At 42.1% G+C, this 27,148-nt stretch overlaps 1 protein-coding gene across 3 annotated transcripts in view; it reads right to left on the reverse strand.

Annotated features, from left to right (window-relative positions):
• The window catches only part of frmd4a (FERM domain containing 4A), a 77,038-nt gene that overhangs the window by 10,859 nt on the left and 39,031 nt on the right, over positions 1-27,148 (reverse strand). For 2 of the 3 annotated variants that reach the window (XM_042495575.1, XM_042495573.1), the window contains exons 3-17: positions 26,026-26,120; positions 23,189-23,281; positions 18,966-19,050; positions 15,932-15,988; positions 15,106-15,128; positions 12,812-12,895; positions 12,642-12,707; positions 12,490-12,547; positions 12,162-12,248; positions 6,912-6,988; positions 5,899-6,037; positions 5,607-5,748; positions 2,521-2,654; positions 2,300-2,422; positions 187-418 (exon numbers count right to left, since the gene is read on the reverse strand). In XM_042495575.1, the coding sequence (XP_042351509.1) occupies positions 187-418; positions 2,300-2,422; positions 2,521-2,654; positions 5,607-5,748; positions 5,899-6,037; positions 6,912-6,988; positions 12,162-12,248; positions 12,490-12,547; positions 12,642-12,707; positions 12,812-12,895; positions 15,106-15,128; positions 15,932-15,988; positions 18,966-19,050; positions 23,189-23,281; positions 26,026-26,120 (1,495 nt within the window). Of the gene's footprint in view, positions 1-186; positions 419-2,299; positions 2,423-2,520; positions 2,655-5,606; positions 5,749-5,898; positions 6,041-6,911; positions 6,989-12,161; positions 12,249-12,489; positions 12,548-12,641; positions 12,708-12,811; positions 12,896-15,105; positions 15,129-15,931; positions 15,989-18,965; positions 19,051-23,188; positions 23,282-26,025; positions 26,121-27,148 lie in introns of all 3 variants that reach the window. The other variant, XM_042495574.1, reaches the window with a different exon arrangement.

Consider the following 27,148-nt stretch of genomic DNA (forward strand, 5'->3'; position numbering starts at 1 on the left):
GTGTCATCTTTATAAATCTTTGATGCTTCAAAAAGCAATAGTGTTTCAATATGTGTTCTTCTCTTATCGCTCTCAACAGCACTTAAGAGGAATATTGTTGTGTGTAGTGGCAACTATAGCTAATAGAAATAAAGAGATATAAAAACACTTTAATTCATCCTGCAGTGAATAGAAGTATAAAGGTACCCTCTATGATAAGCGACGCCCTCTGCGTAGGCTTCTTGCCAGAGCGGACCCGGTACTCATTAATAGAGTTCTCAATTTCCTGGAGCTTCTTCAGTGCGTTCAGATAAGAAGTCTTCCTCTGTTTCTTCAGTTTCTTACTGCTCACATGAGGATCGCTGGCGAGACGCCTGGCTGCCTCAGTAATCTGGGACTGAATGGCAAACTCACGCTCCAAACGCTCCAGCTCCTCTTCCTGGGATAAGCACACACACAGAGACACACATACACACACACAAACATGAGTGCAAACTCTGAGCAACTCAAGCACAATATACTGGTTTTGCTCACAGTTTTAGCAACAGAAATCTCTGCACAATCCAAAAACAACAAGGCTTAGTTTGCAGACGCGTATTCAGACTCTAACTCTCCCATGCAACGTGTTTGGTTAGACACACACACACACAAAGCCTTGCCAGAGAAAACACACAGCGGAAATCATTTATCTGTGCTGCAGCGATGCATTTTCTCACCACTGGATATTTTCTATTGAGACACTCTGTCCCCCAATAATAACACCTCTCCATCAATCCATCTTCTCCTCCTCTACACCTCCCCTGAGATTTGTGGAGCAGAGACTACGAGGTGAACCAAGTAAAACACACCTTGTCTTGATGTATTGCATGTTACGTATATGTTTACTGCACTGTACAACTTGTATCTACTATACATAAGAGATGTGCACCATTAGTTGACTATGTAAACGTTATTATCCTTGCTAGTCTGTACCAGTATTACTTGTCATTTAAACTTATTATGAAGATACCCAGAGGAAAATGAGAAGACCACTGGATTCCCCAGATCTTTCTTGTTTCACATGATACCAGTATCATTGCTCCAATTCTAAAAACTAAGCCCGATACAGCCTCTTAAAGACTGAAAATTGGCTGGTGATTAATGCAATAAAAAAACCCCAACCAAATATGCACAATATTTTTTGTACAATGTTAAACCTAAAAACTAAAGTTCAATACTTTATTCAGTGCTTAACTTTGGCTGTTTTCTGGGTGTTTTCTTAGTTTTAGATAAGTCAGCTAGTCTACGTTTAAATTTACGTTTATACGTCAGGGAAATTAGTCATTAGGAGGATCCCTACAGTACATGGTTTGTATACTGTACAATAGTGTAATATAGTAGAAACTCGTGAATGTGATTAGAAAAGGGGAAATAAACTCATGGCAATCACGTGAGCGCTCATATATCTGAGAACACACATGATTTCACTTGCCTCCAGGGAGTCAGAGTGATGATGTATTCACTTGCGTCAACATCTTACTGGACTACCTCAGTTCGGAGGAATCCCTTGCTCTAACAATCCCCTCACACTGATGCCAGAGCAGCTTCTGTTTCTCTGTGTGTGTTAAAGGTGTTCACTGTAAGTTAAGAAACATCTTTCTGCTTACCAGGCAGTTTTGTGATTTTGCGTCCCTGGATTCTTTTCAAAGCATACAACCTCGGCGACACACACCCACACACACACATGCCGGCACACATACAGGCGCGCACACAATCCTACTATCACCACTTCCTGTGGCGAGAATGCTGCCAGACTATTTTTAGAAGTTCGGCTTCTCTGGAAAATCTACCCGTGGCACAAAAAGACAAAGATGCAGTAAAAGTACTTTTACAAGGTCCAAGACGTCTCAGACTGTGGCTCTCTGTGTTCTCTGTTTCCTTTGCTTTGAGTTAACTTGTCAATATGTCAATCATTAAGTATCACAAGAGTGTGATATCTTCAGTTTTAAACAGAGCTAATCCTGAACAGCCTTTGATCTGCCCTGTATAACTACAAGAGCTTTTTAACACCAGTTTTGATCCATAATGCCCATATCTTCATAAATGGATCATAAACATTACAGCTGGGTTAAAAAAAAGATAAAAACTCCTAACTAATTAGGGCTGCATTGGTCATATTTACTCTAGCAAAGTGCCTGGCACACATGATTGTAGTTTTATATATTTGTTTCCAACATTGACACTAGATGACCTCTTGTTTTTATTTGGTCTGTGTTGGAAGCGCGGAGATTGGAGTGTGTGATCAAGAGCTACTGTGGAGGACATAGAGTTGCAGCTTCACCTCTCCCTTTGGAAGAATTTTCTGCTCGTCCAGTTTGAAGGCGGTACCGATCTTCCGTCTCACTGTGGGCGGCTCCTCTCCCGGATCCAGAGGATATTCCTTAGGAAGCTTTCCTGTGAGCTCCTATGACAGATGACAACAGGAAAAATTAGAAACAAAGAGCTCAAAAAAGTATTTTGGTTTTCTAAATATTTGCCAGATCCATCTTAGTGTTCACATACCGCCTCTCTGATGCAGATGCTCTTGAGTTCCTCTAGCCGCTGTCTTAGCGTTTCCTCCAGAGCGTCCTGCCTCGCCCTCAGTGCTGCCAGCATGTCCTTCTTAGCTGTCTGGGAGCTGTCTGATTCCTGAGAGCCTGCAGGGTACAGACAGCACATACTGTGAGGGCACAGGTTTAGGACAATGAGTGTGTGTGTCTGTGTGTGTGTGTGTTTGGAGTTTTTGGAGCTTCTTTTGAGGCAGGCTTGGGAAGGGGAGGCAGAAATTGCGCGTGCACCTGCTTTCCTCGCAGGATGTTTACAGGGAAGTGAATGGAACATTTCGATAAGGAAGCTGACTTTTAGTCGTGTGTTTGTGCAAGTGTGAGTGTTTTAACGGAAGGGCCAGATTAGGACAAAGTCTGTGACGCACCATCTCCAATGCCCTGACATGGTACCGGTCTTGTTTACAACATGCCTTAGTGAAAGAACACATTCTGGCTGTTGCTGTTTCAGTGAGGGTGCAGTCAACAATACAAAACTAACCACTGCTGAAACCACTGTGGTAGAAAAAAATTCTACTGGTAGAAGATACACTATATTTTACTTCAGTGTTTCTACACCTATTGTTTTGAAGGTACTCAATCCACAGCGACCATCCAACTGTTCTTACAGCTCAGATAGATTCAGTTTGGAGTGTCATTTGCAGACACTACAGGTTCGACTCTATAAAGCGACATCACTTTTCTTGTGCAGTTTTCGGACACCTTTTACAAGTATTTATAACTTTGAACCCTGAGCAAATTGGTGAGATTTCTTTCAAAAACATGAGAAAAAGGCGTAGAGCATGTTGGTAAGAAATGTTACATAAATAGCAAGAAATTCGTGGATTTACAAAACTAATTTTAAAAAGTTTGGAAAAAAATATCTAGGATGAAAAAGAAAAGCTAGGGGAAAGCTATATTCTTAATTATCATAATTACATATTATTAGACTATAAGCACTTTTTCGAAGGTCATTTCTTTGTTGATTTTTTTAAACTATATTTTTTTTTAACTTATTTTAATGTCATTTTCATGTACTTTTTAGTAATTTCTTCTTCTTTCATTGCTAACTGTCTTCTTCTCGTGTTTTTGAAAGAAACTGAGCCAATTTGTCCAGGTTTCAAAGGGTTAAAACCGATCACACAAACTCTGACAGAGACTGGAAGACAGAGGCGTGCTGGTGTTGGTGGAGAGGGGAGGTACATGGATGTGGAATCACAGTGACATGAGACACCGAGGAGACAAGTGACAAGACACAGACAGATAAGACAGAGACACCCTGTATAACACGAGATGAGGGTGGAACTGGAGAGGGACAAAGAGGAGAGAAAAGGGAGATTAGGAAAGTAGGAATAGATAGCTGAAGAGATAAAGGGAAAGGATTTGAGAGGAAGGGGAGAGAAACATCTATGCTAAGAAAAGGAGGAAAAGGATAAAATATCACAGGGATGAGCTGTGGAGTGATCAAAAATAAGGAGTGTATTTGGGACATTTTTACTGAAAGAGAATAGTGTTATTCTTTCCTGGAAACAGTAATTAATTCAGTTAGGGCTGCTACAATCTAAATACAGACACACATGCTTGCCTCTTCAATCTGCTTTGGTCTCATGCATGCCATTTTATGAGCGAATAATGAAGCAGCAGCTAATCAGGAATGTACATTTCTGTTCATCCTGATTAGTGCACTTGCTTTCTTTAGAAAAAGAGAGAGATGACTGGTTGCTAGATGGACTATAATCAAATGTAGGTAAATTGTATTGGGTGCTTGTGGAAAATGGTGTGAAAAATGGGAGGAAAAAAAAGACTAGGAATTACATTAAAAAGCCTTTATTGCAGTGGCTAAATCTTTAAAAAGCCAACATGTTTTGACCACTACTGGTCTTCATCAGGACTTTAAAAACAAAAGACATACATAATGGTTGAAACATGTTGGCTACTTTAATAATTTAGCCTCTACAGTAAGACCTTTTAATGTAATGACGAATGACGCAAAAATGTTCAAATGTAGGCATCGTTTGACATGAAACGTTTTGATTCTTCTTGGAATGGGCTATTTTGGTTGATAGCTTAAAGTTATCAAGAACAGTTTCCCAGCTCTATCTGCGTAACTGTCTGGGTTCTAAAGGGCATTTTCCTTTCTAATCTAAATTTGATTCATGTACAAATCTTCCCATCACACTCATTACTTGGAGTTTGGATAAGCATTGTTCTAAAGGCCACGACAAAGTTGTACACTGACCCGCTGCCCTTTTCATTCCCTCACCCACTAAATTTAGAGGGGGCAAGGGCCCCTGGAGGATGAGTTTGTGTGACATGGAGGGTGGGAGTGCAGTTCTATACATACAGAAAGACACTGGGTGGGGTGTGTGTGTACAGTATGTGTGTGAGAACATTCAGCACAGAACCAATGGCCTCTTTCCAGAAGCAGCTGTTTCTGTCTGTCCAGTTGTCGACGAGACGCCCCCTCACCACCACACATGCAAACACAAAGAATCACACATATCAGTCTTTCTCTCCCCCTCTTACAGAATGTGAGATTTTAGCAATCTTATAAGTTTAGTGCAAGCGCAGGTGCAAAATGTAAAAAAAAAACATGAATCAAGCCCTCACTATGTTAGCATTTATGTGTAAAAAAAAAAGGCTAAAAAGGAGGAGGAGGAGAATGTGGACGCGGTTGTGGCTAGGGAAAAGAGCTCAACTTGGCATGCCAATTTTGCAACGAGAGCTCAAAGTAAGTATTAGCATCTACTTGCATTTAGCAGCGTCGTGCTGATCATTTCATCCTGCATTTTTATTGGTTGGTTAGCAGATGTAGGTCATAACAGTAGTCACACAGTGAGATGGTCATCCAAAATTTCTGACGCTGTCGGAATTTTATCGCAGGCTGTCTTTGATTGCAAAACTGTGACAACGACCATCCTTGGACCTCTCTCACTGTGTGACGTAGGATCACCGTTTTAGAGCCTCGACCAAAGACATTTCTTTTACGTTGGTCATCTTTTGTCTGGGACAGCCCAAAATCGCACAGTGTATACCGGGCTTCACGCTCATTGACCACGTACTGACCTGACGAGAGGAGACTGCCGCTGCTGCCACTTATAATTTTGCCCTTGCTTCCCATGTTGGCCAGTTTGGAGGTCTTCAGAGTTCCTGTTTCTGTAAGGTCTATAGCAATCTCGCTCAAACTCCGTGCTGCATGGATCTTAGACTGAAAGACAAGAATGGAGAGAGTATGTCAAAGCACTTCATTAAGAAGTTTAATTGCAATGCTCTAAGTGACCAGGCTTGCCGAGTTTGATGCACATTTCTATTTATGTCCGTGGTCTGTGGTATGTGAGTGGATGTGGGCCTGACTGACCTTGCTCTGCTTGCGGTCCAGGTAGAACTGGTGTTGGCTGATGGCCATGGCCCAGATGGACTTGATGAGGGCAGGACAGGCGTACCACGTATGCACAGCGATGCCACTGTGACCAAACGTCCTTCTTGTCACCGACGCCCTACAGTAGGAGCGGACACAAGGCCTCCTTATATACACTGAATACAAAATATGAAAAGAAGTGAAAACAACGCCTGGACTACTACAATTACTACCGTGACTGTTAAGAGGGTGAAAAAATATTAGAGGCTTGAGAGAGAAAACCTGATAGAGATATTTTTTTGCAATGCCACACACGATGTTCCCCATTGTTTACTCATCCTTATTTAAACACACATCTGAAGCTGAGCAACAGACCAGCTCACCCTAATGACAGCTTCTTTTTAAGAAAACACCACTGCTCTCCGTTTCACCCCGTCTGTCACTTTTTTTTCCCATTCGCTCCCACCCTCTGTCTGTAGAATAACACTTCACATATATAGCCATGTTAAATAAACACAAGAGAGGTCACTTCCTCCGCAAAACAGAGATTGCTCAGCCATCTAGCCTTCTGTGGTCAACTATCAAGAGTTTACCCTCTGTGTGTGTGTGTGTGTGTGTGTGTGTGTGTGTGTGAATGAGCACATGTGTTTGTGCATGCATGTGGCGCTGCACAAGTGTGTTAATAATCAGCCTATCAATCTGTGTCAGGCTCCGCAGGGACATCCCCAATATCTTGCTCTATTGCCAAGACAAACGCTGCAACCATTACTGAATTAGATTTCAATCGCGCCTTCCCTGCACTGTAGTTTGAATCTTAACACATTCACATATGGCACAGCGGTAATTTACAGTAAAAGCTACTGGACAGTATCCATAACTGAGGGAAAATTCTATCACTTCCAAATATTAGCTGGAGAAAATTCAGTAGCAATAACATTCAATCACTGAGGTGGAACTGGTTTCACACAATTCAACACTCAGTTGCTCAGCTTACATTTGTGATATAAATTTACCTCCTGGGGTCATGAACTTCCACTGAAAACTTCTTCTCTCTGAAGTAGAGGTTCTCCAGCTGACGCCATTGGAACACCTGAGGTTCAGGAGAAACACACACTCTTCAGGGCCGCTCACACAAAAACATGCTTCACAGTAAATCCACACAGCTTTCAGCCAAATCCTCTTTTCTCTTCTGTGTACGTTCCAATTTGTTTTGAGAGAAAATGCAATGGATACGGAGGAAGAGGAGAAAAAAAATGGAAGAAGCTGACGAAGAGGAGGAGTTAAGAGCAGAGAAGGAGGTGGAGGGAGAGAAGAGGACCTCGTCTCTCTGATCAGGTCCAGACCAGGCGAGCTTGTCCACAACGGATCCCTTCGCTGGATGACCTCACTCTGGAGAAAGACAGTGTGAGAGGGAGGAGGCCTTCTTTCCTCTGCTCTTTTTTTTCTCGTTTCCGCCCCCTTTATGAACCATCAGCTCCTCTTTAAATGGAGCCAAAGCCAGCTGGGCGAGAAAGTTTCCCCCAAGACGTACTCCACAGCATGTGTGTATCTTAAATCCTCCCAGACGCAGGGGAACAGAACGTTATGAGTTGGTGGGTGTTCACCATCTGTAGGCATGTGCATGTGTGTGTGTGTCAGTGGAGAGAGAGTGTGTAAAGTTAAGTTTCCTCCTCTCCTGTAGCTTTGCTAGGAGGGAGGGGGCGTTTATGCCTCCCCTCCTCCTGACCCCTCCTCCCTCCCTCAGGGACTGTGCTTCCTGCTCTGGGCTCTGTGGTTTGGAGGTGTGTGTGTGTGTGTGTGTGCAACGAGGGGTCAGGGGAGGAGTGATGAAGGGGGAAAGAGGCTTTCTGTGGCCCCGGCAATTGAAGTGCCCTTGCTTTGTTTATTCAGACCTCTGAGTGCACGCACACGCACACACACACACACACACACACACACACACACACACATTCACAAAGTCTGAGTCTGCTTCTCGTTAGAGAGGAGTAGAGTGTGGGCTATTTTGAACACAAGTGGGCCTGCATCTATCAGCTGGAGCTGACATACAAACACACACAGATGCAAACCGCTGATGTACCCTCACCAACCATCAGTGAAGGAGGTACAACTAAGAACGGACAGACAGGGCGAAAGAAACAAAGTACAAGACTCAGCTATGACAGGATGAGGGAGGACAAGAGGAGAAAGGGAGCTACAGGAGGAACAGGTCACAGCCCAGGAATTTTAACAGCCTGGGAAAACAATGGACAGAGGGATGAGAGGGAGGAAAGGGGAGGGAGAGAAATATGATGAAAAAAGCATGTAAACACAGCCTGATGTATGTATTTATGTTCTGTATGTGTGTGTGTGTGTGCGCGCATGCACGTGTACGAGCATGAAAAAAGAAAACTGGCGGTCTTATCAAAACTGTTGCTGTACCGTGCATTTTCAATGGAGCGTGAAGTGCTAATGTAGCATGGTGCTAAATATAGCGGGCAGGGCAGATAGCAAGTGAGTGGCTGTGCGAGTGTGTGTGTGTTAGCTACATATGGGCCAGAGCTGTGGAGATAAGATGGGTGTTTGTAACTGTGTTCAGGCACGAGACTGCTAAAGCTTTCCTCCCCATCAGCGGGACAGATCTGTTGCAATCTTGGAGGTGAACTTTGATGTTTCAGGATAAGTTTTGCATGTGCAAGTGTGCAAATAGTGTTCAAATGTATCTCATGCACATGATCTACAACAAGGTGCAATAAAGTCGCCCTCAAGTTTAAAATAAGACTTTGTTGTAATTCTGTGCTGTTTCAGAAAGTGCACCAGTTACATAAGCCCATTGTATTAATGAAACCTTTGTAGTCGCTATGGCAGACTGTGAATAGCATGATATCTGATTTAAAAAACAACATGCTGACAGTTTCTTTCTTAGGAACTCCGTCAAAGCGATGGCGAGCTTCTGATATTAGGGCGAGGCCGCTGCATGTATGCGTGCATGTGCTATAAATCCTCTTCCTTTTGACTGCAAAACACTCGCACACAATGGCAACAAACACGCAGAGGAAGTGACTGGTCATTATTCATAAACAACTGGGTGCTCATGTGCACAGAGCCGTGCCTGCCTCGTGATAGTGTCTGTGCACCCGAGCACACATCCATTACAGATGAAAAGGTCAGATCTGATAGAGTGTAAAGGCCTTTCTTTGGATGTAGTGGACTCCCTGGGGATTACAGGAAGAATAGAAAGTTTAAATAGCATATTCATATTATTCTTTTCAGGAGCTCGACCTAAAGCTCTCTACGACTATTGTTTCCCCCAAGGGTGGGGCTCTGGAGTGCAGCACTACATCCACCAGTTGTCATGGAGACGCAGATACACTGGAGGCACTTCCTGTTCTGTGTTTTGGAGGGATTACATTTATGGAAAAACTAATCAGAGCAGGCTGTATGTATCAGCCTATTTGCTCTGAATGAAATGCAGACAGAAGCTTGTTAAGTCGATGGGTGTGTACCGGTGCTCTTTATCCACTACAAGACTTATCAATATGCAAAGAAATGCACGTGAGATCACATTAATTTAACCACAGCTTGCCGTGTTTGATTGAACCTCCTTGCAGCTCCATCACGGTGTTGACAGAAGCTTTCCCGTGTTAGCCTTAAATCAGTCAGTTAGGTAGTCAGTCAACATGCAGACCCTATAATCTCCATCTAAATGAGTCAGAACACACTAACGAGACATTGGTACGGTGTGTGGTTCAGTTGTAAACCCCCGTCTGTGTGTACTGTATGTGCGTCTGCATGTGGCCTGTGGTAAGGAGAGGGGGAAAAGTATTTTAATATCCCCAAATAAACGTGGAGGCTGCGGTAGATGGTCTGCATTTAGAAACAACAGGGATCTCCCCTTGTAAAAAAGAGTAATTAAACACAACTGCCTCAAGTACACACACAACTTTTACACTCTCTTAGTTGCTTATTAATGAATAAAAAATTATTTTAACTTTGTCAAAAGGTGGTAATTGGCCCATAATGTCTTATAATTAGTGTTCTGCCTCCACCTCACTGAGTCACAGTACTGAAAACCTGTGGAGTGACGAGGTAGTGATTACGCTCTGAGTCAGTGGTTACTGGTACTGGACTGGCAGACTGATTGACTAATCACAAAGTTAACTGCCCTCCCTCTATTTTGGTGAAATAGCGATGACTCTCATTACTACCATAACAAGTTCCTAGTGTCCTTAATGAGTGTCTCTTCCTATGAAACATTGAACAACTTTGGAAAGCAGCACCTCCCACCCGATTCTGTCTGCCCTGCTAGTGGAAAAAAACCTTACTGTGTTCACTGGGACTTAGTCAGTCTTGTGATTTTGCATTAACATGACAGGCAGTCCGCAAATCTCTGTTGGATCAAGACTATAATTGCACTGTGTGAGGACACCCAGTCTTGCGTTTTCTGCTTTTATGTGTATGTGTGTGTGTGTGTGTGTGTGTGTGTGTGTGTGTGTGGGTGTGTGGGTGTGTGTGTGCGTCAATGAGGAAGAAAGAAGGAGAGACAGAGGGGAAGACAGTGAGGGGTCAGTACTGACACTTAATGGACCAATGACTCACACTGACTGTTGCTATGGCAGCTGAATGCTTGAAAAGTCTCTTGTATGGGAATGCTGTTAACTCTTTCTTCCCCCCATCTCTCTTTATAATACACCTTAAAGCCCTGCCTGTCTTTCTTGTGGCCTCAGATAAAGCTATAAGTTGCCATTTTTCAACCAACATGTATATTACTTCACTCTGAGATTCTACGTGAGATAAAAGCACCTTTTACACTGCCTGTCCGAGGCAGGAATATCGAGCCGTTATACCATCTCACAGTTCTGTATAACAGAGATGTCTCACTTTTAAGCTTAAGGAGGCAGTAATGTCTATATAAACAGGACAGCAGGCAGGACGGGAACACGGGCCAGATGGGTGTGATGATGCGTTATGTGTGCGACACACCCCTGGAGATTTAAAAAGCAGCTAATAGCACTTAGCAGCTAACTTGAAAAACAGCGGCAAAAAATGTCCAGAAATTGGAGAAGAAACGATGAAGTCTGGGTACTCCTTACCCTCCGAGAAGAGGACAAGATCAGCCGTCATGTATCAGGGACAGTACATGATTGTTGTTTACATGGTCATGCCATTGTTACCGTTTATGAACGGTCACATGGTCTATTTGTCACACTAGAGGCCGATCCTGCAGGGTAAATATTGCGCCTGCCACACCTCTTTTGGTTCCACGACACCGGCATGCTATTTAAAATCTCACACTGAAACAGAATGATGTTGCTTGGTTCAGTGTAAAAATGCAAAAGAGGCATAAAGGAAGGACTTAGCAGCTGCCCTTAGGTGCGATCTCTGTGTAAAGTGGACTGCATTTTTCCCCATACCATGGTGATTTAACACCTAAGCAGCCGCAACATTTGGAGTGCTTGGGAATGAGACAGGATGGTGCTCAGCGGTGAGACACTCATTTACACTGGAATGCACCAATCAACACACACACTCACACACACACACACACACGGAGCATAATGTTAGCGGCAAACAGGAAAGCTGTGGCAGACAGGAAGTATTCATCAGGATGGTGAGTTCAGAGTTCACGTGTGTGTGTGTTTGGTGTTTATGAGTAACAAGGTATCAGCGTAAGTGTGTGTGGGTGTCCTATGGGTCGGTCAGCATGCAGGGATGCTGTTAACCCCGTTAACACCCTATAAGACAAGGCTGGGTGCCAAAGATCAAGGCCCTAAAGATGGCTGGAGGTTGGAGGTGAGCTAAGAAAGGCTTTTCACAGATGACCCACTGGTCGCATCGACAGGGAGGAGGACTTCATTCACAGAAATAAAAGCGGGACGGGATGCAAAACATTCCAAGACTGAAAGTCCCCAGACATTAGTATCTGTACAGCATTGTTAGTGCTCTTCCCAAACACAGTATCCTGACTCACTGAATGGAAAAAATAGTCAGTATTGGCCATGAAAACATTTCCTCCTAAAGTAACATTTTTGTTATATTAACTACCCTCTTTTCTTAAGAAAAAAATAGGTTAAAAAGAATAAGGGCCAAAAATGAAAATCTTCGAAGTTGTAAATTCTACACTAAGGCAGAATATTGTGAAATAAAGCTGTAGTAAATCACAACCCTTTGCAATTTTGTAAATGATACAAATTGACGTTTTAAAGCTCACTGAAGGAGTGACTGAAGGCTGTGCAGAGGACAGTTTAGTTTATGGTGCAGAGAGATCAGAGGGAGCATCATCTCACCTTCCTGGGTTTGACTTTGTCCTGGTGGTCGTACTGAAAGATGCCTTTGTAGCTCAGACCCAACCACCACGGGATCCCCTGCTTGTCCTAAAACACACAACAGAAAAAAAACACCTCAGGAAAGTTTGAACATGTGTATGGGATTGACAGAGAGAGAAAGAGAAAGAACAAGAGAGACAGAAAAAGACAGAGTACAAATAGCTTTAAGCTCCATCATATCTCCAAATCCCAAACTCCCCACTAGCAGGTCCAGAGTCAACAAAAATGTGTGAGTTGCGTGTGTGTGTGTGTGTGTGAAAAGAGAAAAGGCAGAGTAGTAAAACTGTACCTTTACAGCATAGTAATGTACTCCATATGTGGGCAGAGACTCCACAATGCTCATATAACTGTGAGGAGCAGAAAGACGGACATGTAAGGGTTATAGAGAACTCAGCAGTCGATACAGTTAACAAAAACGTCACGAAACACTAACATACTTACTTTACAATAGCTTGCCCTCTGGACTGCCCATTGAGCTTCTTGTAATGCTCTATGACTCGGTCTTCACTGGAGGACAGTACAAAAAAAATTCTTAACAAGGGGGAAAAACAACACGAGGAGAGCTTGTGTAATGTTTTGGTGGTTTTCTGGATAACTAAGTAGTCTCTCACCAGTAGGCCAGAGATGGGTGATCCTTTAGGGCCTGGGTGGGTAAAGCAGGCAGCTTTTTCAGGTCAGACCTGGTTGCATCATTACTGGGAGGGAAGAAACCACAAGACATGGTCACAACTACTCCTGCAAGAACACGTTCTCTGTGCTGCAGGCCTTTCCAAAACTGACTAACTGTGAAAAAAAAAAGAACCAAGTTAATGCAAAACTTAATATTTCCCATTAAATGCCACGTTTGGTAAAATGGTGGGAAAGGAACTAGGTTTAGTCAAAAGAGAGGAATGAATGCCGATGATCTAATGGTCCCTATTTCAGACACTGGGCGCTGTCCATCTCAGAACAGCTGCAGAGACACTGACAGCTGGAAACAGAAGAGAAAAAAAGGATAGAAACACAGACACAGCAGATAAAATACAGATAAAAGGAGATACAAATGGGATGATGGAAAAGACAATGACAAAGACGGAGTAAATGAGACAGGGAACCACTCAGAGACTTGGCCACAGATTCAGTTTTCAGACCTCCAGTGGCAGGAGGTCTTAATACCCCACTCTAATCCTGTCGCCTCTCTCCAGCCTCCGCCAAGGCCTCGGAGGATTGGGGAAAGCCCTGGGAACATGACAATCTATGAGCTAAAGCCCTGGAAGAGATCCCATCCACCCTGCCCGCCTGTTGTTCAATGTGTGAACACAGCTGTGTGTCTGGACTGGCTCATATCCATTCAAGTAACTACTCATTAGGTGTACGTGGTTGTGCGCACAACTTTCACGTGGCACTTCATACCAGGAAAGGCAATTTGAACAAATGCAACATGTGCACTGTGGCTTGTTCATCTTCACTAGTCACTGAATCATATATTCAGAATTTTTATTGTATTTTTCTTAAAGTATCTTGACATGAACACTGAAATTCCTAATACCTGTAAAATGACTGAAAAACTCATAAGGCTAATTCCTTTAGTATCAGGAAAATGACTTTATTCAAGGAACTTCTTGGAACAAATGGATTTGTATTTGACAAAGGAAAATGATTTCACAGTTATTATAGAAACATGATATCGTAGGACTCAATATATTAGCTGTCATAATGGGTATTTTCAGAGGGGAAGCAGTGGCAGATATATTGAAACTTAATAAGGAGGAGGGGTGCAGTGTATGGTTTTGAAGAGATATGCAGAGGGCTATAGCTTTTGGAGAAAGGAGGTATGTGTGCGTGGGAGGAAGAGGGTAAGGAAAGGGGGAGGAGGGTGAAAGGAATGTCTCCACAGTGTGTCACATTCCAGCCCTCTGCAGGATATTGTGTTTATTTACTCCTTTCACCGGCGGAAATGAGGTCAGAGGTGACGGCTGCTGTAGTCTGTTATCGGTGCTATAACAAAGGGATGAGGGGATGACATAAATTTAAGCTAACATCATACAGATCTGAAGAGCCACATGTCAATCGAAGCTCTAATGCAATGTGTTCATGACTGGAAGACGCCATAGCTATTGAGTTTATGTGACCTTACAGCTGATAATTATGCAATTCACTGTATTCAGGACTGAGCAAAAAGAGCCATTGCTCAACTTAAGCTAGTCCAAAACGCAGCTGACTGGCTTTTGACGGATACTGGAAAACATGACCATATCAGCCCGGTTTTAGCCTCTCTTCGTTGGTTACATGTCAGTTTTAGAACTGATTTTAATTATCACTTTTAAAGCACTTCATGGTTTAGCCCCCAGCTAAAAAAGCCAACATTTGCTGGTTTCCTGCTTCTTAAATGTGAGAACTGGATCCATTTCTTTGTCATATATGAAACAGTCTTAATAACTAGAATTTCTGGGCTGTTGGTCAGATAAAACCTGCCTTTTCAAGACAATACCTTGGCCTCTGAGAAATAACATGTTTCACTATTATGGAGAAAATAATGGATGGATAAATCAATGAAAAAAATCACTAGTTGTAGTTGCATTATACACATACTGACACACACACACACACACACACGCACACACACACAAATATATGTAATCCATGCTTTTCCCATTAGTGGGAGTGCAGCCTGAAAATAGTGAATGAAAGTAGATCAGGGATGGCAGGAAAGAAGGAGGAATGTAAATTAAGCTCAGAAACAAGTAATGCACCTCAATGCTCACTTCTATTGCCCCTTTGTCTGTGCTTCTCTGCTCTGAATGTGAACATGTGTCACAAACTACCCCTGTAACCAGGGAGGAAACTTAAAAATAAGACGGAATATGTGACCTACTTTATTACATGTACATTACATACAGTTACTACAAGTTATTAATGTGCTTACCTGGTGAAATCACCTTTAGCCTCCTGTGGAACAGAGAGGGAAACAGAAAGGTAGTGAGAGAAGAATGGATTTACATATATGGATATGTGAGCACCAAGCAGTGACTATAAAATGTGTGTCTATGTTCTGTTTGTGTTGGTGAATGAGCAGTCAGGTCTGCTGTGCTGAAATCAGAGAGAAACATTAAACCTCCATCTGGAGTGAAACCTCTGAAGGCCCACAGAGCAGATACCTGATACTGTGCATCTGCACCTGCGTAGAGGGCGCGCACACACACATGCACGCGCGCGCACACACACACACACATACACACACACCACTCAGCCCAGTCTATGTGTAACACAACCTTGCAGCATCACAGTTAATGGACTGACCTACTCTGAGAAAGGCACAGGAGAGAGAAAGGGCTGGCACTGAGGAGAATTTGTGAAGTAAAAGAGTTTCCCTTCTGCTCTGTGTTATATTAGCACTGAATGACTGCACCAAGAATTTCGCTGGTGGCCAGGAATGCGGCTACCAACAAAGACAGTTGAGGTTTTTTGGATTCGAAACTTCCAAGCGTCATTGCAGAACACTGACAGATTGATAACTGCATTAGATAATGTGAATTTAATCATAGTCAATTATAACTGCAATAGATAATGTGGGTTTAATTGTCGTCAATTAGGATCAAAGGCTGGCGGAGACATTTTGGAAGAAACAGACTTTCAGAAACGTTTCGTTGCAGAGCAACAGCCCCTGGGATGACTAGTGTGTTTGTCTGCATACAGATATCAAGACAGACATCCACACCCACACACAAACAAACAGACACACTTTATCTTACTTGTAGAATATAGGAAGCCAATTCGAAGACAACATCACTGTCCACTTCAATAAGCTCCTGCGAGAAAAAGAGAAAAGAAAAAAGGCGGCATGAATGACACGTTCTCTTACTGCAAGTAAATAAATAAAACACACTTTCCTGATGTTGGGAGTAAAAGTGGACGTGCCTCTTTGAATCATCATCCATTTATCCGCGATGGGTTGCTAGTTCCTTTCATGTCCGCGCTACTCCCCCTCCATTTTTCCTCTGAGCCTTCTCTAATTTCATGACCTCTTCATGTGGATGGAGCTCAGAGATTAGAGGCAAACTGAGGGGGTTTGGAAGAGGGGGTTTAGGGGTTGAGGGTAGGCATGGATGCTCTGGTTACTGATTGCTGAGTATGTTTGCCAAAGGTGTTTTTTAGTTGTGTTACTGTTTTGTGTTTAGTCATTCCAGGACATGTGGAGTCTTTAGCTGCATGATAATTAGTGATGTTCTTTGTGCATGTAATCACCGACCGTGAGCGTGTACATATAGAGGGAATGGTATGTCCGCATTGAGGGGGAGAAGGAGGAGGGTTAGTGGGCAGTGAGTAGTGGGTCAAGTATGCCAGGAATGTTCCCTTTACAATCCACCACTTAATTGGTTGGAAGATCAGACAGCCAGGATGAAACACTAGACAGAGCAAACCCACCCTGGGTGTACCACCCAGCGTGGCTACAAATCGTCTTTAAGTGTGTGTTATTTCACTGTATGTGTTCCCACCGCACGGTGAGAATGTTCCTCACCGCTTATACAAACACTGATTGCAGAAGTTGAACATATATCTTCATCTACTATATTTTAATGACTATGTTGAAAGTGGTGTCAAGTCCTGCATTTATCAGTTAAGGAACATCTCAAAAATCAGATCTTTTCTCTCTTTGCTTGATCTTGAGAAGGTCATTCATGCTTTTATTTCCTCCGGATTGGACTACTGCAATTCACTGTATTCAGGACTGAGCAAAAAGAGCCATTGCTCAACTTAAGCTAGTCCAAAATGCAGCTGACTGGCTTTTGACGAATACTGGAAAACATGACCATATCAGCCCGGTTTTAGCCTCTCTTCGTTGGTTACATGTCAGTTTTAGAACTGACTTTAATTATCACTTTTAAAGCACTTCATGGTTTAGCCCCCAGCTCTGTTTGTATGAAAAGTGCATACTAATAAAGTCTGACTGATCTGAACATGTAAGAAAAAGGGTAAGTAAACAGTAGAAAGCAACATGGAGACCAGTAAACTGTTACATATTTAATTACTCTTTCAAACTTGGTGATGACTAATTTGGAGGGTTGCTCGAATGCTTCTTGGCAAGAGAGGGATTTGTGGCTGAGATGACAAAGAGAAGTTAGCCACGGTCGCATCTCCATCACTGCCGATCAGAGCTGAAGCCGATTAAATACCTGAGTACTGAGTCATTTGTCCCAGCAACAAATACTGTCTGTAATCTTTACCGCTAAAGACAAGAACCAAATCTTTGTAGTCACTGCCATTCAACTCTCAGTTTCTTTGTTAATGGACGCTACAGTGACACCTTTTTCTCACATACAGCAAGAAAGCAAACTCTGGTGGATGGAGCACTAACAATTGTCCAAATATACTATGAGCGACAACAACATTTAAAGAGACTATTGAGGTGATCAATCCTAAGGAACAGTCTGGTGTTGCTCCCAGTCTGTGCTAAGCTTCCCGTAAATAGAGCTAGGGAGCGTGTTTTATCCCCCCAGATTGCTCCAGATTTTATTGTTCTTATTCTACATGCTCAGGAAAGAGGTGCCTTGTTTGCTTTTGATCTGTGTTTTAGTCTAACATACAGCCTTGGTGGGTAGCACTAATTTCTTCATTGTTAAATACATTTAAATTCAGTAAAATAATAGTATTTGTCATTGTGTGGTGGTAACAGTCTCTTTATTCATTATTTTAAGGGTGGTGTTACGGCTGTATGTGTTCTTTGCTGTTGTCCCTTTTTTCTTTGTAGATCTGCCCAGGTGTGCTTCATTACCTACGATAGGCAGAGCACCTGGCTGGGGAAGGAGCTGCTAAAAAGCTTCTTTGACAGCAGCAGAAGAGAGAGGTCTCTGATGTAGAGACTGCTGGTCTTGCTGCCTCTCTGCCTGGGATTTGAAATGCCTCGGTTTCTTGTCTTCTGTTAATAAATCCCATTGATTTTATTGTTTGAGTCTTTTGTGGTTATTTTGGGTCAGTGGTGTGATGTTGTTTGCCCCATAGGGCCGCCTAAGGGTGGGGCTTAACGTGTGTCTTATGACATTATCACAGTTTTCTTTCACAATGCTTTGACCGGGACATTTTTGCCCCATCATTTTCCCTCAGGCCACACACGCCCTCTTCTGGACAAGATAAATAACTGCTTGAAACTGGTGTCACTGCATGCACTGCACACTAACAAGGCTACATTATGTCTAAGCACTGAGGTACCAGGTAGACTTATGATAAGAGTAAGTGAACCAGTGATCTTAAAAAAGTCTCCACTCCCTCAGAGCAAACATAGAAATGTCTTTCTCTGAGTTGAAGTCAATCACCAAATGTATAAAACACATTTGCCTTTTTGCCCTTCCCTTTGGGCACCTTGCTGACAGTGTTTATTTAAACAGCTAAAATAGGTGTGTCAACACTGACAGATGGCAGTAAATGTGTCGAAATTTTTTTTTTGCTGGAATGCGGTGCAGCACATAACATGATGGTTCACAGCTGATGTAACTGGTTTGCATTTTTTGCTTCATCAAATCAGCGTGGAGCACCAAAATCCAAGCTGGCCTTTTAATTTAGAACCAAAAATGGTCTAATAAAGTGGTATGCCTCTAAAAGCGTTAAGGCCCTTACTATACATAACTTTATATAGCCCCCTCCACCTTCTTCTGGCAAAAAACATTTAAGTCAAGAAAAAAAATCCTTCCACCTTTATCTGTAAAGCATTTCAGGATAAATGCATCCCTCCTTAATCACAATGCAACAGCATTAGGAATATACATTTTGGCAATCACAGAATGAGTTTACCTTGTATATGATGGACTTGGCATTAAGGAAAAACAGCTCAATAGTGGCATTGTCCTTCAGGTAGGATATACTCTCTATGTAGAACCTGAAAACACAGGAGAAAAAGCTTCAGTACATTTGCAACAGTAAAGAAAACAATGGCAGAAGACCACCTTCAGTCCTATGAATAAGATCAGTAAGGTTTATCATCCCTTTGCTTAGGAAACAAAAATAACATAAACATGCAGGCTAACGTAGTGTCGTAAAATGTGACAGAAATGTTGCAATGACCAAAGTGGCCAGAGGGGGGCACACCTTACCAAAGGCTGTACCAACATCCTTTCACTTCCCTTTAAACCAATTCCCTCTCTCACCATGGAGGCTGGCAATGATCCATGATTAGTTTGTTTGTGTGAGCACATTCCACAATCTGAATGCACACACACACACACACACACACACACACACACACACACACACACACACACACACACACACACAAACATAAACACACACACCGATTGAATGTGCACATGATGCACTTCACACATTGTCTGCCCCTCTGCATCATCAGCAGTGTGTAGTGATTCCACATGCACATACAGTACTTACACACACACACACTGTCACATACTGGAGAGAGAAGCACAGTAACCCACTTCTGGCAGAGCGGTGAGGAGGGAACTAACATAATAATGCGGTCTAAATTTAGCTCATGAATGCGTGCAGAGCCAGAGGGGAGCTACGATGGTACGCAGCTAGGAAGCTACTCATTGTTGGCTCTTCTCTGATGAAAACTACATCAAATATAAAATATTACACAGCTTAAAAATACTCATTGATGTATCCCTACAAGCTTGTATAATGTGGCTAAAGCACATGTTCCTATGAACACGTGAACGAATGTGTCGATCTGTGTGCGTATGAGTGTATAGGTATTGACTGGGAGGGATTGTAGGAGGATCAATATTTGAGGGCTTAAATCGCGTTACCCATTGAGCTGCAAGAGAGAATGAGAGGAGCCTTGTCAATATTCAGTGTGAACATTTAATTAAAGCCACGGTGTTGATGAGACACACATACACTGCCAGCACAGCAGCAAGCATGCAAAAACGGCACTCACTGAATCAGCAGGAGGTGGGCATCTGCCTCGCATTTATTTGGGAACACACGCATCACACAAATACCACATAAGCATGCAAATACATGACGTGTATGCACCTGGGCAGAGACTCTCACACACACACACACACACACACACACACACACACACACACACACACAAAACCTTATATTGTGCTAATGAAATTGATAATATATTCAGGCCTGACATTTGGGCTGATAGTTATTCCATTATATGCCAGAATCTGTGTGTGTACATCTCTAAGAAATAGGGCGGGATGTGTGTGTGTGTGTGTGTGTGTGTGTGAGTGAGAAGGGGGGTGTAGTCAGTGTGACATTTGGATAGATTGAAGTTAGAGATTGGACTGAGCGATAAAAAAAGGGGGGGTGAAGGCTCAAAATGGTGTCAAAGTTCACAATGTCACTGCACCACCAACACACCGTCAAACACCTATTAGTCTTTGTAAATACACACACAGTGACCCCCACCCTGACCATGGAAATCCCTTTGTACACAGAGATCGGGCTACAGAGCCACTACAAACTCCCCTTTTTACACCGCCTTTGCTTTTATACACAGAACCAAAAAACGGTGGCATCGTGGCATTGAGTGTGTGATTTCAGACAGCATGCCGGCGTCCTGGAAGCAAAAGAGATGTGACGTGCCTGATGTGTAACACAACAGCATTGGCTTCTAATGTGACATGTAATGCATGGAACACATTGCATGTGTTAGTAGCACGTGATGCAACCTCCCGAACTGACGCGTCTTGCACGTTGTTCACATTGACAGCGCTGTTGCTGTGACACTTCTGCGGGGCTGCTGGCTGCTATAAGAACTGTATTTCCACATTTATTAGCACATATTCCATTCATTTATGGATGCATTGTCAACAACACGGTCCTGCAAATATTTTCCATTAAAATGCTTTGTGTCAACAACTGATGGGATTCTGTCGATAGAACATCATCAGAAGGCTTTTATTTTGAAAATGGAAAGGTTGAGTAAAACAGATATATTGTATTTCCTTATGTCTATGACAGCTTAAGACATTGAAACTGTAGTAAATTGTGATATAGTCAATATAATCATCAAAACAACATTTTCACTGTCTATTTTTGCTGACAACAGGGCTGATCACACAGGAAAAAAATGTCAAGTCACCGTTTCTCTAGATGTGCCTGAGAAGCAGTTGGGACGCTCCTGACCAGCGCTGCTCATGCAGGCAGTGTGGCTCCTTTAATATCTTAACATGGGATTTTCGCAGCAGCCACGGGTTTGACTCTGACTTGCGACCCTTTTCTGCATGTCATCCCTTCTCTCTCTCTCCCCCGTAACACTTTACCCGTCCTGTCTCATAAAAAATCCGTAAAGCCTCCAAAAATATTCTAATATGTGTGTCAGCAGCGCTTCCTGAAAAATAACATTGCCAATGACAGTAATTTATTGTTCCTGTTATATGACAGCTGATCTCGTCCTCTACTCTGAGTTTAAGACCTCATTGTTTTCCAAATTTGTAGACATTTTTCAGACGCTGTTCTTTTTTAAATTAGCTGCTAATTGCTATCAGTTGCTTTTTAAATCTGTCTTTTACAACTCTGTCTGGCTCATGGTCCTGTCCTGCCCAATGTCCCTTTTACACAGCTGTCAATTTTGCACTGTTACTACCTCCACTGCAAGCTTTAAGGTGAGACAACTCTGACCCCCCATTCTGGGACTGTAAATTTTATAAAGAACAGCGAGGCAGAATAACAGTGTGACATTCCCAGTGTGACAGGCAGTGTGTCAAAGGGGCTCCAGAAACACACACACACGCAATAGGTTTATATGGTTCTATAGCTGAGATAGTGAATATCAGTGCAACTTAATTGGAATAGTGGAGATGGTTAAAACAGCAGCAATAGTGGCCACATTATCTGCACATCTTTTGATTTTATTAGTCACATTGCACAATGACACCATTGTTCACTACATGGAGCAAACAATAAGTCTATGTGCTAAGAATACGATGTTGCTATACAGTCACCTCATTGTGACATGATTTGAGCTGTGTTGTAAATGTCGACCTGGAAATGACTACTCAGTGACATTGTTCAGCAGAGTTCATGTGCGTCATGTTACTATGTATGTTGCTAACCAAAGCTCAGTCCCTGGGGTGTAAATGACATCATAGAGATATGTTGGGCACACCAGCAGACCCCAAACAAAGCTTTGGCTTTCTCCTCCAGCAACAAACTGAGAATGCATGTGCGTGAGTGTGTGTTTTGGGCACAGAGTGGGATGGGAGGACTGTGTATTTTCATTTGAGGTGAAAATGAAAGATCAGAAAATCGCTTCTCAGGTCTGGTGCCTTTTCCTTTTTTTTCTCTTTTTGAACAGTCTATTGATGATAAAACACCCACATACACACAAACATACACACTTTGTGTTTCTGTCACATATGCACACATGATCCAGTGCCTTTGTGTAAGTAAAGAGTGTTTCACATATGAGTGGAGCCATTGTATGAGTAGTGCAAAGGGCTGAGACAGAACTGTGGGATTGTAGGGTTATTTCATAACCCAGTCAAAACAGGTCATAAAAGAGTTGGCTTTGACTGAGGAGATGATTCGAAAACAAGACGTGCACAATACAAGGGCACATGCCTCGTCACAGATGAATTAGGAAACAGTTCAGCATTATATTAATAAAAGACTGCAGCGGTCCTTTTAAAAGTGCTACTACGTGAACACGGATAGTACTAACATATAAAAATGATGGAGGAGAGGCTTCTCTCCCTATGGGAAAGCATTCTTGTTTAGAGTACGGCACTTTGTAGTCACCATGAAGCTACAGTATTTGACGTGATTTGCATGCAGCGCATACTGACGAGGCCTGAGAGGCGCATGATTGGCTGAGAGGCCCTGAGCGGGAGTTAAACACCAGGGTCAAAGCAATTTCAAAGGGGCCTGTCATAACTAACCTTGTTAATCTGTTCCTGTTACCACATGAAGGCATGTGCATACACAAACACATTTACAGACACACTGTCCATCTTTCTTTGTCTCTTCCACACACATTCAAACCATCTGCGGTCAGAGATCATGTTTAAGTTAGGTGATAAATTTAATGAAGAACTCACCTGACACAGAAGTAGAGGACGATGGGACCAGACTTCTTGGGGAATTCGTGTTCTAATACCCTGCGATCCAACTGTAGCCAACTAAAATGGCCCCTGATGAGACAAAAACGCAAACCAACCAATCAATGCTTTAGCTCAGAGGTCAAGGGACCCCCTGTGAAATGACCATGCCGTTTATCCATCACCAAAATTCAACCTAACTTTGGAGTGTTATATCACCCCCCCACTAATGAGCTAGAATGACATGGTATACTGGATTTCTTAGGTCTTCTAGTTTTATATAATACCAGCATCATAACTCTAGCTTCAAAACTAAGCCCAGGATGAGCTCCATCAGACAAAAAAAGTTGAATTATTAAAAAATTATGGACCTTAATCATATTGCGATTTAGGCATTGACGCTGTAAGCCCTACCAAAAACGTAATCTTATGACACCATACATTTTCTTTGTTAAATGTATACAATGATGTAATTGTCAAATAATATTTGTAAACAATATCACCAGCAAAATGAAAGCCAATCCCAGACTGGTGGTTTGCCTCACTATATTCACACTTTTTTCTGTGTCGAAGATTTTTGCCTCCTTTCGGATGCATGACGCTCAAGCTTGTCTCATGCACTGTAATGCACCAAAATTCTCACATATCCTACGTAAGCATGAGCCAGTAATCTGTGTACAGCCTTTGTATGTGGGAAGTGTGATTATGTGACCAATATACTGATTGGAGTAAAAAAGAAAGCGGTCCCCTTCAGGAAGTCTGGATAAGTCACAAAACACAGGACTTTCTTACAGGACTTTCCACTGGTTTCGTTTCTCTTCCTGTTTCCTTTGCGAAACCTAATCACAGTAACTTAACTTGCTTGAACCCTAAAGACACTCAACCGTGTTACTTTACCTAAACCTAACTTAGGATATCATAAGAACCGTCATATGAGGAAACATTATGCTGCTTATAGTTTTGCACCTGGTCACTACTGTTTTATGTGTCCAGAAATGTCTCAAATACAGCTAAATGGAATAAAATAACAAAATACAGGCAGATTCTCTGCAGATAAATACACCACCACACAACTTTGAGTGGGTCACAAGATCGAAAAGGATAATTTTTGTACGAGTCTTTACATTGTTTTTTTTGTTTTTTTTAAATCCTACATGATACAACTTTAAGCCTCCTTTCTTTTCCTGTAACCATGTCTTCCCTTCTGTTTTCACTCTTCTCTCCCCCACTCCCCTCTTTTCTCTGTCCCCCTCCGACTGCGAGAAAAACTGCAGAGACAGCTTGTCACCCTGGTAACCCTACATGGTCTCCTGAGCAACTGAGCAACATCTCTCTCAATCTCCCCCTCCTTCTGTCTCTGTCTCTCAATCTCTCCTGCTCTTTCCCTCCCAAACGGCCTCTTTGACCACTGAGCAGTCAGAGCTCAGCCTTCTGCTCTCCCCAGGCGCACGCAACAAATCTACACATCATAGAATTAGCCCTGGGAGACCAAGACTAAAGCAAAGCTGATGCTGCTTTACTGGACTGACACTAGCTCCAGTGTGTATCACAGCCATGTAAATGCCATGGAGCAAAGGCCAGTCGTTTTTGGCATCAGTGGGCATACGAGATAAAACAAAAACAGAGAGGGAACACAGGCCAAGGCGATGTTTGCCTGTATGTAAATTATCTGTATGTTTGCATGACTGGTCTTGGACCATGCTGCGGTGCTTCCGTCTTTCTAGGTCACCAAACACAATAAAAATAATTTGAATGTCATTTTTGCATTTCAAGCATGGTTCTCACAGCAATCCTTCTGGCAGACATCAACTCGTGAACTTTTGCTGGCTCAGAGCAAGACAATTGTAGTTTCATCATAACATCAAAACCTTCAATAACTAGGTATCAGATCATACATCAGTTTATGGTTCAGTGTGACATTCATGATCATGTTATTTTGACCTGAATAAAGGTAGCAATCCACTTTTGCTTGTAAATGAAAGAGGTATAACCTATAAACTGGATATCTAGTTTTTGTTAAGGTCAAATGTGAACTCTAAGAACCATTTCATATCGAAATACATGAAAGCAGATACACATATTTAAAAATAAGCACGCTGGAAATTCATCAGAAGAAAAACAGGCCAAAAGCAACAGCCACATTTGATTGTTTCTTAAACAAATTTAAAACTCAAACAATGTACTGGAAAACTTTTCTGAGTGGTGCTTTTGTTCACAGTGCAGCATCTTGCTTATGTTTACTCTTAAGTATTTTACAATAGCTTTAGGTCTTGGACAAGACACGTGGAAACATGTTGAAAGCAAAATATTTTTAAATAATAAACCCAAAGCAGAAATCATTTAAATATGGTTTGGCTTTTTTTGAAGTAACTGAAAAGCAAAGTTACTTCTTAACATTATGTCCAAAACTTGACAGAGAATTGTCAATTTCACTCTTTCCAACTTTGTCAGCTGCGCCGACATCTGTGCTGAACATCGTGTCCTTAACATTAGTAACGAGCTATAAGATGTTCACTGGATTTCTAAGACAAAGAAACATATGAGCATAATCACATCCTATTCACATCCTGTTAGGCAGCACAACTGGTTGCACCTGAACTTTGATACTGTTTTTTCTTATTGTCTCCTCCTATTATAACGTGTCCCATATGTGGCTTTAACAATTCTGTTGATAGACAGTGATTATCAAAACAGAGTGTAACTGCTGATAGTCTGACTGTTTACAGTGTTGTGGAGCAGCACTGACAACAGGATAAACTGAAGGGACAGCCCGGGGCTACTGATACTCCATGTGCTGTAGTAGTTTTCGATAACATTACTTTTAGAGTGTGACTTACGTTTCGTCTGTGTACGCAATTCCAAAGTACTCCTTCTCCTTGAGGTTGAAGTGAGAGGCCACGAGGTCCAGCAAGTCCTTCGCCATCAGCTTGGGCTGCAGGGAGAGAGAAAAATGAGTACAGAAATATTGCATACACAGCTTGAAGTTAAAGAATTATTTTACCTCCAAGGCATTAACATTAAGGATAGTAGCTACTGTGCTATAGGATAGGAGGAAAAGGAAGACATAATGAGAAAATAGAGGAAAGACTTTAGTCATCTTTACACTAAAATCAACTGAGATAATGGCATTGCTGTCCTTTTTTTCAACAGTTATAACTTCCCCTGTGTGTAGTGCAGTGATACACAAGTTAAGGTCGTCTGGCCAAATCTGGCCTGCCATAAGATGCTTGGTGGCCCGTAGACCATTTTCTTATTCACAATGAAAATAAACTGATTCACACTGGGATTATTATTATTATTTTTTTGTAATTTGAATGTAAATAAAGTGCTAGAGTTACTAGAAAATAGGATTCGACTAATATTGGTTTTTCAGGGCCGATACCAGTACTGAATATTATTAGTTAATGAGACCGATAAGTGATTGGAACCGTTATTGCATTTACAATGAAAATAAAAATATTTCTGTATAAATTTGTAATACAAAAAACTCTGACACAAAACTTTGTTTTGATATCTTGAGTGATTATCTAATCAAAACTGAAATGTTCAAAATCATATACAGCAAGTTCCTTACAACTTTTTAAAAAAAATAAAGTTCAGTGAAAATTTAAATTAAAAAAAGAATGAATAAAAATAGCTCCCTATGATTTTACAAAGTAGAAGTTCCCCCCATGGTGATACTTTCTTTGCATGTATTGCAGACTGCTTCCCTGGTGTTGGCTGAGTGTAATATGCACACTTTTTTCATTGATTCATTTTATCAGCAATCACTGAAATAAAATAAGCAGATAATCAGCAAAATGCCATAAATCAGCCCCAATAATCGGTCAGGCTGATTATCCGTTGACCCCTAATAGAAAAGCATCAAATAGAGCTTGTTAATCAAAAAAAGTGCCAGGGGAGGACCCCCCCAGACCCCTGACAGAGGTCCGGGCAAAGCTCGAATGCTCTCAGATCCTA

Source organism: Plectropomus leopardus, chromosome 11 (assembly GCF_008729295.1).
Source record: "Plectropomus leopardus isolate mb chromosome 11, YSFRI_Pleo_2.0, whole genome shotgun sequence".
Lineage (NCBI taxonomy): Eukaryota > Metazoa > Chordata > Actinopteri > Perciformes > Serranidae > Plectropomus > Plectropomus leopardus.